Genomic DNA, 12,805 nt, shown 5'->3' on the forward strand with positions numbered 1-12,805 from the left:
GCCAGGAAAAGAACTCAGGTTTATCGCATCTGCTTTAGCATTCTTTCTACTACACAGTAGAGACTGGTTAGTATGGATTTAGCATCTCTTACCAGAAATGCATTGGGGCGGTGGGGCACGGTGGCTCATGCCTGTAATCTCAGCTACTCGGGAGGCTGAGGCAGGAGAATCACTTGAACCTGGGAGGCAGAGGTTGCAGTGAGCCAAGATGGTGCCACCGCACTACAGCCTGGGCAACAGAGTGAGACTCTGTCTCAAAAAAAAAAAGGAAAGAAAGAAGAAGAAAGAAATGCATTGGGGCAAAAGTTTTTTGGATTTAGTATTTTTTCGGATTTTGAAATATTTTCGATATGTGCTTACCCATTCAGTATCCATGAATCAAAAATCTGAAATCTGAGATGCTCCAATGGTCGTTTCCTTTGAGCCTTACGTTGGTGCTCAGAAAGTTTTGGATTTTGGAGCATTTTGAATTTTGGAGTTTTGGATTAGAGATACCCAACCTATATTTGTGACTTGATAGGATCATCAAGGCTGAAGGTGTCTGTGACTGGATATTAGGTTAGAGGTCTTAAGGGCTGTATGTTTTTCAGGTTGTGGCATCAGCTGACACTTCAGGTGCTTGATTTTGTGCAGGATCCGTGCTTTGCCCAAGGAGATGGTCTCATTAAGGTAAATAATTTGCGATACCAGGTCAGATTATATGAATGTGCTCAAGGACTTTTTAAAATAAGATGGGCTTTTTGCTAATAATAATAATAATAAGCTACAATTCTTCAGAAGTCCCTTTATGTCAGGTACTGGTCTGAGTGCTTCACACGTCCTTCCTAACGACGCTGCTCAGTAGATACTACTTTCATCTCACTTTTTTGATGTAGAAGCAAACGTAAGACTTTAAGTAACTTACTATAGGTCACTGCTAATAAGTGGCAGAAGAGGATTCAAACACTAACATTCTGGCTTTTTCTAAAATTCTGGCATAAAGTACTATCTTAAAACATGCCTGAGTATCTTAGTTCATAGGCTTCTTTTTAGTACTCTATTTTTAGAAAACTGTTACTAGATACAAAGTTCAAACCCAGTTAGAGGGTGGAGTAAGGTGTGAGGAAGATTACTATCTGTGGGAATCTTAGATAACTTCCATCACTCCCCTTCTTTAAGCCACACTGACTGCTTGCCCAGACACTTCTGTCCTGGGTAGTGTGGAAGATAAAGCACCTTTTGTACTTCGGTTGAGGGTAGGTGGGTTGGAGGGAGAGTTCTGAATAGTGTCATGCTGCCTCTGTAATAGAGGACTTCTAGAATTTTTTCAACAGTTTAAAAAAACACAGTTTCTTTCCTAGCCTTCCCCAGATCCCCTGACACATCCCCACAAATTTGCTCACTGGTAGCCTCCTCTTTGAAGTTTTTCCTGACATCTTACTCTCATTCTGAATGAATCAGAGATTCACACCAGCATTGTAACTGATAGCTTATAATTACAGCTTGAGTCATTTCTCCGGAATACATTACTTTTATATGCTCACAACAGAGCTTACCACCTTACTACCCCACCACCTGGGCTTGTAAGATTTTCTTGTGGTTTATAGCCATCAATTTGACATTTTACTATTTAGAGGAACTTAAAATCATCTGTAAGCCTGGAGATTTTGCTGAACATTCGGTCTTCTGGATTATGTGGGAAAATGATAAATGAGACCTGCCTTTTTTTTTTTTTTTCTTTTTGAGACGGAGTTTCGCTCCTGTTGCCCAGGCTGGAGTGCAATGGTGCGATCTTGGCTCACTGCAACTTCCACCTCCCAAGTTCAAGCGATTCTTCTGCCTCAGCCTCCCAAGTAGCTGGGATTACAGGTGCCCACCACCACAGCTGGCTAATTTTTGTATTTCTTAGTAGAGATGGGGTTTCACCAGTGTTGGCCAGGCTGGTCTCAAACTCCCGACCTCAGGTGATCTGCCTGCCTCGGCCTCCCAAACTGCTGGGATTGTAGGCAGGAGCCACCGTGCCTGGCCTGAGACCTGTCTTAATACTTGTTCCCTGAGGTTCTAAATCATCAGGATAGATGATTCCTAATTGTTTATCTCTATCCTTTGGCTTCTTATCTTTAAATCACTTTTCTACACGTGGCAAAATATGGCCGCAACCTCACGGTAAGGTGATGTTTATTTAAGTTGGCAGATCTGAGTTTACTTTTCCCATGGACAGAATAAACCTTTAAAAATTGTTGGGATCCAGTCGGCATAAGTGTAAATGGATAGTATTTGTGAATTTCTAGTATTTGTGAATTTCTAGTATTTGTGAATTTGTAGTCACCAGAAGTAATTTTGACTTTCTGGACTTAGTGGGCTTCTTTTTTAAGGTACTTTTTTAGATCAATAGATGTCAGGAAAGTTCAAACATTTCCCTCTAATAAGGAAAATATCTTTGAAATAGTCTCTTGTAGGAAAAATGCCATTTTAAAAATTTTATTTATTATTATTTTTTGAGACAGAGTTTCGTTCTTGTTGCCCAGGCTGGAGTGCAGTGGCACAGTCTTGCCTCACTACATCCTCCGCCTCCCTGGTTCAAGCGATTCTCCTGCCTCAGCCTCCAGAGTAGTTGGGATTACAGGCTCCCGCCACCACGCCTGGCTAATTTTTGTATTTTTAGTAGAGACAGGGTTTAACCATGTTGGCCAGACTGGTCTCAAACGCCTAACCTCAGGTGATCCACCCACCTCAGCCTCCCAAAGTGCTGGGATTACAGGTGTGAACCACCACCTGGCCACCATTTTATTTATTTTGGGGGGCAAGGGGACGGAGTCTCGCCCTGTCACCCAGGCTGGAGTGCAATGGTAGAACTCAGCTCACTGCAACCTCCGTCTCCCCAGTTCCAGCCATTCTCATGCTTCAGCTTCCCAAGTAGCTGGGATTACAAGCATGTGCCACCACACCTGGCTAATTTTTGTAGTTTTAGTAGAGATGGTGTTTCACCATGTTGGCCAGGCTGGTCTTGAACTCCTGTCCTCAAGTGATCCACCTGCCTCGGCCTCCCAAAGTGCCGCATTACCGATGTGAGCCACAGCCTCGGGACACAAATGCCATTTTATTTAGTTGGCTGTTTCTTGTGTGCCTGATTCAAACATGTAATTGCTACAGGGGTGTGTTCATCCTTCTACCTTCGTATCCCAGAGGAACTACAGGCTCTCCTAATCCAAAGTTAAGGTCATTTGGAGGGTCCCTCTCCCACTGTGCCCACACTAGGCACTCTTTTGGCCCAGTTACCCAGGCCATAAGCTCAGGGGTTATTGTCAGCTCTCCTTCTCTGTGACCAGCCCACATCTGAGTGAGTCTGCTTCAAGTTACCCCTAAACCTCTCTCAGAGTATTCATCCATCCTCATTACTGTTGCTCCTTCACGCTCCTGTCTTGGCCACTACTAGCCTCTGACTGTTCTCGGTCTCTTTCACCTGCTGTCCTCTCTGCCCCAGGCATGTTTCTAAAATAGAAATGATCACGTGGGTCCTCTGGTTCAGCCTTGCACTCTGGACAGAGACCAATCTTCAGTGCTTCCTAGTCTGTGTCCCTCAGAACTACTCCTGAAACATAATGTATTTTTGTCTTCAGTGCTTTTGCACATGTTTGTTACTGTCTGGAATGTTCTTCTCTCAGCTTCTTCCTCTCCCACACCACGTGGCCACCTCTCTAACTGTGCTCATTTTCCCGAAACTCAGTATTGCCACTTCTGCAGTAACCGTCTTTGAAGCTTCTCCCTTTGGCTGATGCACTTCTGTGCTTTTTCTTTCTTTCTTTTTGCACTTAAACTCACTATATTGTCATTTATTTGTTTAAAGACTGTCTTCAGTAGACCAGGAGCTCCTTGAAGACCCATCATTTGTCTTACACGTTCTGTGCTGTACTACCTAGCATGGAGTCTGAGGAAGTGCTCAAGTGTGCTGAGTGGCTAAGAAATTTCAAAATGGCGCACAATTAGCTTTAACCTTCTAAAATCTGAAGGAACTCCATTCCGTTTGATTAGCGAGCATTTCTTTTTTGTTTCAAATTTTATTTCATTAATAGGTGAACAAAATGTGTATTTCAAATCTAATTGAAATTTATCTGAAATATGTTTACGCAGAAGATAGATATAAGATTTCAAGTAACTTATTGTATAGGCCATTGTCCGTTTTAAAATATTTTCTTCCAAAAAAAATGCATTGAAAGTCAAAAAACTTATTTTATACTCCATAAAAGTGAGGTGCAAACTTCTGATATAAGGTTATTTCACTGTCAACTCTGATAAAGATGGGAGGCACAAGGGTTCACAGTTCAGGTAAATAATGCAAATGAAACGCTTCTGTTTTCCTTTGATACAAATTAGAAGCCTCCATTCAGGTGTCTTAATGGAGGCTTTTGCATACCAAGTAGTACCACATACTTGGTGCTGATACTACATTATGTCTTTTTCTTTTTCCTTTTTTTTTTTTTGAGATGGAGTTTCGCTCTTGTTGCCCAGGGTGGAATGCAATGGTGCGATCTCAGCTCACAGCAACCTCCGCCTCCCAGGTTCAAGCGATTCTCCTGCCTCAGCCTCCCAAAGGCACGTGCCACCACACCCAGCTAATTTTTGTATTTTTAGTAGAGACGGTGTTTCACCATTTTGGCCAGGATGGTTTCAATCTCTTGACCTCGTAATCCGCCCGCCTTGGCCTCCCAAAGTGCTGGGATTACAGGCGTGGGCCACTGTGCCCCGCTTGTTACGTCTTTTTCTTTCCTTTCCCTTTTTTTCTTCCCTCTCCTTGTTGAAGACTTTGGTCACTGCCTCCTGTTTTTCCTGTTTTTTTGTGTCCTTGTTTTTAGTTGAGGTATCGTTTATGCTGCACACAACATTACTGACTTCATGTGATGGGAAATGTGCAAGACAGAGGCTGCCATCTCCCGTTTGAGCTGGGCCCAGACTCTGCCTTTGTATTAGACATCACAATTCCATTCTCTAGAGTGCATTCTCTTTTTCTCAAGAAATGCATTAAGTCCAACTGCTGAACATAGGTCTTGAACCTCTAGCTGTAGGATTTTCAACAGACTTACTTATGGGGTTTCACCTTCCTTCCACAATGGTCTTCTTATTACTTCAACAAACAGGATAGATACAAATAAACCTGTCCTGGTCGGCTGGAGACCACACAGCGGCACAAGCCGTCTTCACAAGCATCCAAATACCAACAGCCCAGAAGCCACAGGGAGAAAACTGGGGGAGCATTTCAATCTGATGTCTATTTAACTTACAATACCTGGAAGAAAGAATATAGGAATTTGTCTGGAGGTTCTTATCGGTCCGTACCCTAATTCCCAAAGCTAGAAGAAACCTAATGTTCCTTAATAATCTGTTGATCATACGTGAATGTAAATAAGCCCTAATATGGTCTCCTGTCATTCTGCAAACGTGCATTGCTTACTGTGTAATGGGCATTGTGGTTTGCACACTCCCAACTTGATAGCATTGATGCAGCTTCTGTACCAAAAATAGTATCTGGGGTCTTCATTTTGCAGAATACAAGACATCCTGTAATTTCTCTCCGTGTTTTGGTTTCACAGCTTTATGAAAACTTTATCAGTGAATTTGAACACAGGTAAAACCCTTTCATCCCTTTTTTACTTTGCAAATGAGTACTTTGATACTCATTGGTACTCAAAGACTGGTGGTTTTCATTTCAGGGTGAATCCTTTGTCCCTGGTAGAAATCATTCTTCATGTAGTTAGACAGATGACTGGTAAGTCTTACTTTGTTTTATAAAGGAGTAGATCCAAGTGGTAGTTAAAATTATCTTGAAATATAAGTTAACTGAACTTTTGTGCTTTCTGTATCCAATATTGTATTTTTATTCTACTTTATGGTCAAAACCTAAAGATTATCCTACCTAAAGATGTCTTGGTTAGTAGAAACCAGTCTGTTGATGGTCCTTCTGACTGTTCTTTCTTTTCCAGATCCTAATGTGGCTCTTACTTTCCTGGAAAAGACTCGTGAGAAGGTAAATGTGAGATGTGAGCAATACCTTTTAGGGTATGGATGACTTACAGTTTGTGTCCATGCTCACCATCCAGACCTTGAGAGACCACATGGTCTCTAGTCATCAAGGTTGCGTTAATGTGCAAGTAGCTGGCTTCTTTTGTTAGTCAGCTGCCCACGTTCTGAGGTTTCTTGTTTTTGTTTTTGATGTCTTAGGTGAAAAGTAGTGATGAGGCAGTGATCCTGTGTAAAACAGCAATTGGAGCTCTAAAATTAAACATCGGGGACCTACAGGTTACAAAGGTGAGCTCACCATATACAGATTTCTCTTTGGATTAAAATTATTTAAAACTGTAGGGAAAAAAACCCTATTTTTGTTCTTTACTATTTATTTTAAAACATTTTTAAATTAGAGAAAAGTTGCAAAAATAACACAAAGAACTCCTATACCTCAAACCAAATTCCCCATTGCAAACCTTTTTTTTTTTTTTTTTTTTTTTTTGAGATGGAGTCTCGCTCTGTTACCCAGGCTGGAGTGCAGTGGTACGATCTCAGCTCATTGCAACCTCCGCCTCCTGGGTTCAAGCGATTCTCCTGCCTCAGCCTCCTGAGTAGCTGGGATTACAGGCGCCTGCCATCACATCCGGCTAATTTTCTTGTATTTTTAGTAGAGACAGGGTTTCACCATGTTGACCAGGCTGGTCTCGAACTCCTGACCTCAAGTGATCCCTCTGTTCTCAGCCTCCCAAGGTGCTGGGATTACAGCCGTGAGCCACTGCGCCCAGCCCCCGATTGCTAACCTTTTACTACTTTTGCCTTTGTGTGTGTCTGTAGCTTTTTTCCAAAACCACTTAAGAGTAAGTTGCTGATACAATGCCTGCTGCCCTTAAACAAAAGAGTAGTCCCGCGTGACCACAGCACATCCGTCTAATAATGACTCCAACGGCCTCAGTCAGCCCAAAGCACATTGGTTCTCCCTGACCAAGGTCAGCCTACACACCACTGGCACATCATGTGCTGTTCGTCCACCTTCCTTCTGCCTCCTAAATGTTGCTGAAGTATCCTGTGTATTTTTATGTCTTTCTTATGTTCAATTATGTTTTCGTGCAGTTTGGGAGACAGGTATGGATGTGAGTGGCAGTGAAACCGACGTGGTGGGTCCACCTTGTTTAACCAGAGCCTGTGTGTGTTTGTGTTTGTTTGCTAACCATAATGTTAAAGAAAATATTGGGGTTAGGTTAAAAGTGTTCCTGTCCTCATTGCCCTGAAAAGATACTTTTTATTGTTTATTGTTTCTCAGTCTTCACCCATGTGCATACTTAGTGCATTTTATTTTGAAGTACTTTAAGACACGCTGGAAGCTGTAAGTCACAGTCCACAATGCTGTAATAGGCGTCCATGTGCCCCAGCCAGCTCAGGAAGGAACGAAGCCACAGTCAGGGCCCCAGTACCCTTCAGACCACTCTTCTCCCGCAGCCAGGCTCCCTCTCATGCCCATGCATTTCCTTGTGCTTCATTAAATGGGGGTGTGTAACTCAAGTGTTTTAACATTGGCTCAGTCCTGGGTTCCAGAGTCCTGTGGGTGTGTGTAGCCAGTGTGCGTGTACTCCTGTACGGAATTTCGCTGTGTAAGTGTTCCACAACATACATATCCTGTCTCCTGTTGAAGAGGTTTAGGGCCGGGTGTGGTGGTCACACCTGTAATCCCAGCACTCTGGGAGACTGAGGCAGGTGGATCATGAGGTCAGGAGTTCAAGACCAGCCCAGCCAAGATGGTAAAACCCCGTCTCTACTAAAAACACAAAAATTAACCAGGCGTGGTGGGGGGCGCCTGTAATCCCAGCCTCTTGGGAGGCTGAGGTTGCAGTGAGCCAAGATTGTACCAGCTTGGGCAACAGAGCAAGACTCCATCTCAGAAAAAAAAAAAGAGAGAGAGATTTAGGTTGTTTTTTTCAATATCACAATACTGCTATAAGTATTTCTGTGCGTGATCCCTTGTGTACGTGGGCAGAATCTCGCCAGGATATATGCCTGGAGACTATACATACAAACTGTATGCATCTCTGCCTTTCCCAGATATACGCTCCCTCAGCGCCGTACGAGCACTCTGGAAGCTCCATATCTTCAACACCTGATAGTTTCAGGCTCTAACCCTTGCTGATCTAATAGAAGTGAAATTATATCTTGTTGGGGGTTTAATTTGCATTTCACAATTACTAGTGGTTTATTGGCCATTCTGTTTGTGTCTCCAGATCTGTCAATTGTCTGTTAATGTCTTTTGCCCATTTTTGTACTGTGTTGCTGTCTCCTGACTGATTTGTAAGCGTTTTTATATTTCCTTGGTCATAATTGCTGGTGGGTTATACATGTTGTAAATATTGCTTCCCAGTCTATAGCTTGTCTTTGTACTTTTTTCTGTGTTTTGGATTAAGTTTTCCATGTTAACGTAGTCACATTCATCAGTCTTTGCCTTTGTAGTTTGCGCTTTTCATCTCACAACATATTACTTTAAAAATCTTTGCCAAGCACAGTGGCTTGAACCTGTAATCCCAGCTACTGCGGAGACTGAGGTGGGAGGATCGCTTGAGGCCAGGAGTTCAAGACCACCCTAGGCAACAGAGTGAGACCCTGTCCCTAAAAAAATGAAATAAATAAACTTTTAACTTAAAAAGAGAGATGATTTTGCTTTCCTTATGTAGGAAACAATTGAAGATGTTGAAGAAATGCTCAACAACCTTCCTGGTGTGACGTCGGTTCACAGTCGTTTCTATGATCTCTCCAGTAAATACTATCAAACAGTCGGAAACCACGCCTCCTACTACAAAGATGCTCTGCGGTTTTTGGGCTGTGTTGACATCAAGGATCTACCAGGTAACCTAGGCCATTAAAGTGCATGTCGCACAGGAGAGTATTCTCCAGACTTAGCATCTGTGAGGCGCTTGAGGTGACAGTTCTCAGAAATTACTAAGCGGGGCTGGGCGTGGTGGCTCGCACCTGTAATCCCAGCAGTTTTGGGAGGCTGAAGCAGGCGGATCATCTGACGTCAGGAGTTCAAGACCAGCCTGGCCAACGTGATGAAACCCTGTCTCTACTGAAAATACTAGCCAGGTGTTATGGTGGGTGCCTGTAATCCTGGTTACTTGGGAGGCTGAGACAGGAGAATCTCTTGAATTCGGGAGGTGGAGGTTGCAGTGAGCCAAGATTGCACCACTGCACCCCAGCCTGGGTGACTGAGTGAGACCCCATCTCACCAAAAAAAAAAAGAAATTACTCAGATGGATTCATCCTGTTTTGAAGAAAAAATGGGAAGATTTGTATAAACTTTAGTTCCTACATTGTATTTGTCTCCAGCATTTAATTTACATGAAAATGAGGCTTTCCTCCTAGCTCCTTTACTGTTCCGTCTCCAGTTCCTTATTGTTACCTAAGTCACAGGTTTTTGTAGGAAGTCCCATGACGTAAATACCTGCTGAACCCACCCCGCCCGCCCTTCTGCTGCAGAATAAAGGATGCTTGGAGTCCCTGTAGCTGAGACCCTTGGAGTCCCTGTAGCTGAGACCCTTGGAGTCCCTGTAGCTGAGACCCTTGGAGTCCCTGTAGCTGAGACCCTTGGAGTCCCTGTAGCTGAGACCCTTGGAGTCCCTGTAGCTGAGACCCTTGGAATCCCTGTAGCTGAGACCCTTGGAATCCCTGTAGCTGAGACCCTTGGAATCCCTGTAGCTGAGACCCCTGGAATCCGTGTAGCTGAGACCCTTGGAATCCGTGTAGCTGAGACCCTTGGAGTCCCTGTAGCTGAGACACTTGGAGTCCCTGTAGCTGAGACCCTTGGAATCCATGTAGCTGAGACCCTTGGAGTCCCTGTAGCTGAGACCCTTGGAGTCCCTGTAGCTGAGACCCTTGGAATCCCTGTAGCTGAGACCCTTGGAATCCCTGTAGCTGAGACCCCTGGAATCCGTGTAGCTGAGACCCTTGGAATCCCTGTAGCTGAGCCCCTTGGAGTCCCTGTAGCTGAGACCCTTGGAATCCCTGTAGCTGAGACCCTTGGAATCCCTGTAGCTGAGACCCCTGGAATCCGTGTAGCTGAGACCCTTGGAATCCCTGTAGCTGAGACCCTTGGAATCCGTGTAGCTGAGACCCTTGGAATCCCTGTAGCTGAGACCCTTGGAATCCGTGTAGCTGCGACCCTTGGAATCCCTGTAGCTGAGACCCTTGGAATCCCTGTAGCTGAGACCCCTGGAATCCCTGTAGCTGAGACCCCTGGAATCCCTGTAGCTGAGACCCTTGGAATCCCTGTAGCTGAGACCCTTGGAATCCCTGTAGCTGAGACCCCTGGAATCCGTGTAGCTGAGACCCTTGGAATCCGTGTAGCTGAGACACTTGGAATCCCTGTAGCTGAGACCCTTGGAATCCGTGTAGCTGAGACACTTGGAATCCCTGTAGCTGAGACACTTGGAATCCCTGTAGCTGAGACCCTTGTTTTGAAAACTGCAATTCCAGACCCATGGGGACAAATTACTAAATCAACCCAGTACTTCAGAAGAGGTGACTAATGTCAGGGCTTTGTAATACAACCATTTCAAACAATGTTTTTTTACTTTTTTGTTATATGAGATTTTTAAGCTAAACAGGACTGATTATTGTGACTGGATTGTAAATGGGCCTGTGTTGCTACCGTAGTGTCTGAGCAGCAGGAGAGAGCCTTCACGCTGGGGCTAGCAGGGCTTCTCGGCGAGGGAGTGTTTAACTTTGGAGAACTCGTAAGTTGACCCTGGGCTCAGCTTCCTTAACGAAAGGGAGACTGAAGTGTTGCCAGCTGACCGTCTCCATCCCCACAGCTCATGCACCCAGTGCTGACCGTCTCCATCCCCACAGCTCATGCACCCCGTGCTGACCGTCTCCATCCCCACAGCTCATGCACCCCGTGCTGACCGTCTCCATCCCCACAGCTCATGCACCCCGTGCTGACCGTCTCCATCCCCACAGCTCATGCACCCCGTGCTGACCGTCTCCATCCCCACAGCTCATGCACCCCGTGCTGACCGTCTCCATCCCCACAGCTCATGCACCTTGTGCTGACCGTCTCCATCCCCACAGCTCATGCACCCCGTGCTGACCGTCTCCATCCCCACAGCTCATGCACCCCCTGCTGACCGTCTCCATCCCCACAGCTCATGCACCCCGTGCTGACCGTCTCCATCCCCACAGCTCATGCACCCCGTGCTGACCGTCTCCATCCCCACAGCTCATGCACCCCGTGCTGACCGTCTCCATCCCCACAGCTCATGCACCCCCTGCTGACCGTCTCCATCCCATCTCCATCCCCACTGCTCATGCACCCCGTGCTGACCGTCTCCATCCCCACAGCTCATGCACCCCGTGCTGACCGTCTCCATCCCCACAGCTCATGCACCCCTGCTGACCGTCTCCATCCCCACAGCTCATGCACCCAGTGCTGACCGTCTCCATCCCCACAGCTCATGCACCCCGTGCTGACCGTCTCCATCCCCACAGCTCATGCACCCCCTGCTGACCGTCTCCATCCCATCTCCATCCCCACTGCTCATGCACCCCGTGCTGACCGTCTCCATCCCCACAGCTCATGCACCCCGTGCTGACCGTCTCCATCCCCACAGCTCATGCACCTTGTGCTGACCGTCTCCATCCCCACAGCTCATGCACCCCCTGCTGACCGTCTCCATCCCCACAGCTCATGCACCCCCTGCTGACCGTCTCCATCCCCACAGCTCATGCACCCCGTGCTGACCGTCTCCATCCCCACAGCTCATGCACCCCGTGCTGACCGTCTCCATCCCCACAGCTCATGCACCCCGTGCTGACCGTCTCCATCCCCACAGCTCATGCACCCCCTGCTGACCGTCTCCATCCCATCTCCATCCCCACTGCTCATGCACCCCGTGCTGACCGTCTCCATCCCCACAGCTCATGCACCCCGTGCTGACCGTCTCCATCCCCACAGCTCATGCACCCCGTGCTGACCGTCTCCATCCCCACAGCTCATGCACCCCGTGCTGACCGTCTCCATCCCCACAGCTCATGCACCTTGTGCTGACCGTCTCCATCCCCACAGCTCATGCACCCCGTGCTGACCGTCTCCATCCCCACAGCTCATGCACCCCCTGCTGACCGTCTCCATCCCCACAGCTCATGCACCCCGTGCTGACCGTCTCCATCCCCACAGCTCATGCACCCCGTGCTGACCGTCTCCATCCCCACAGCTCATGCACCCCGTGCTGACCGTCTCCATCCCCACAGCTCATGCACCCCCTGCTGACCGTCTCCATCCCCACAGCTCATGCACCCCGTGCTGACCGTCTCCATCCCCACAGCTCATGCACCCCGTGCTGACCGTCTCCATCCCCACAGCTCATGCACCCCGTGCTGACCGTCCATCCCCACAGCTCATGCACCCCCTGCTGACCGTCGCCATCCCCACAGCTCATGCACCCCATGCTGACCGTCTCCATCCCCACAGCTCATGCACCCCGTGCTGACCGTCTCCATCCCCACAGCTCATGCATCCCGTGCTGACCGTCTCCATCCCCACAGCTCATGCACCCCCTGCTGACCGTCTCCATCCCATCTCCATCCCCACTGCTCATGCACCCCGTGCTGACCGTCTCCATCCCCACAGCTCATGCACCCCGTGCTGGAGTCCCTGCGGAACACTGACCGGCAGTGGCTGATTGACACCCTCTATGCCTTCAACAGTGGCAACGTAGAGAGGTTCCAGACTCTGAAGACTGCCTGGGGCCAGCAGGTATGGCTCCGACGATGCCCCAGCCCTTGTTCCCCTGTGTGTCTACTC

The 12,805-nt window shown here is 47.2% G+C and overlaps 2 protein-coding genes and 1 pseudogene across 2 annotated transcripts in view; 1 reads left to right on the top strand and 2 right to left on the bottom strand.

The window, feature by feature from the left end:
• PSMD13 (proteasome 26S subunit, non-ATPase 13) overlaps positions 1 to 12,805 on the top strand; it is a 65,393-nt gene that overhangs the window by 48,304 nt on the left and 4,284 nt on the right. Inside the window, exons 3-10 of the mRNA XM_050758953.1 lie at positions 591 to 669; positions 5,568 to 5,602; positions 5,688 to 5,743; positions 5,958 to 6,001; positions 6,196 to 6,282; positions 8,679 to 8,850; positions 10,657 to 10,736; positions 12,632 to 12,757. Coding sequence (XP_050614910.1) covers positions 591 to 669; positions 5,568 to 5,602; positions 5,688 to 5,743; positions 5,958 to 6,001; positions 6,196 to 6,282; positions 8,679 to 8,850; positions 10,657 to 10,736; positions 12,632 to 12,757 — 679 coding nt within the window. The remainder of the gene's footprint in view (positions 1 to 590; positions 670 to 5,567; positions 5,603 to 5,687; positions 5,744 to 5,957; positions 6,002 to 6,195; positions 6,283 to 8,678; positions 8,851 to 10,656; positions 10,737 to 12,631; positions 12,758 to 12,805) is intronic.
• BET1L (Bet1 golgi vesicular membrane trafficking protein like) overlaps positions 1 to 12,805 on the bottom strand; it is a 69,036-nt gene that overhangs the window by 39,263 nt on the left and 16,968 nt on the right. The gene's annotated exons all lie outside the window — the stretch shown is intronic.
• On the bottom strand, positions 1,141 to 5,184 carry LOC126934774 (signal recognition particle 19 kDa protein-like; annotated as a pseudogene).

Source organism: Macaca thibetana, chromosome 14, assembly GCF_024542745.1.
Source record: "Macaca thibetana thibetana isolate TM-01 chromosome 14, ASM2454274v1, whole genome shotgun sequence".
NCBI classification, from domain to species: Eukaryota; Metazoa; Chordata; class Mammalia; order Primates; family Cercopithecidae; genus Macaca; species Macaca thibetana.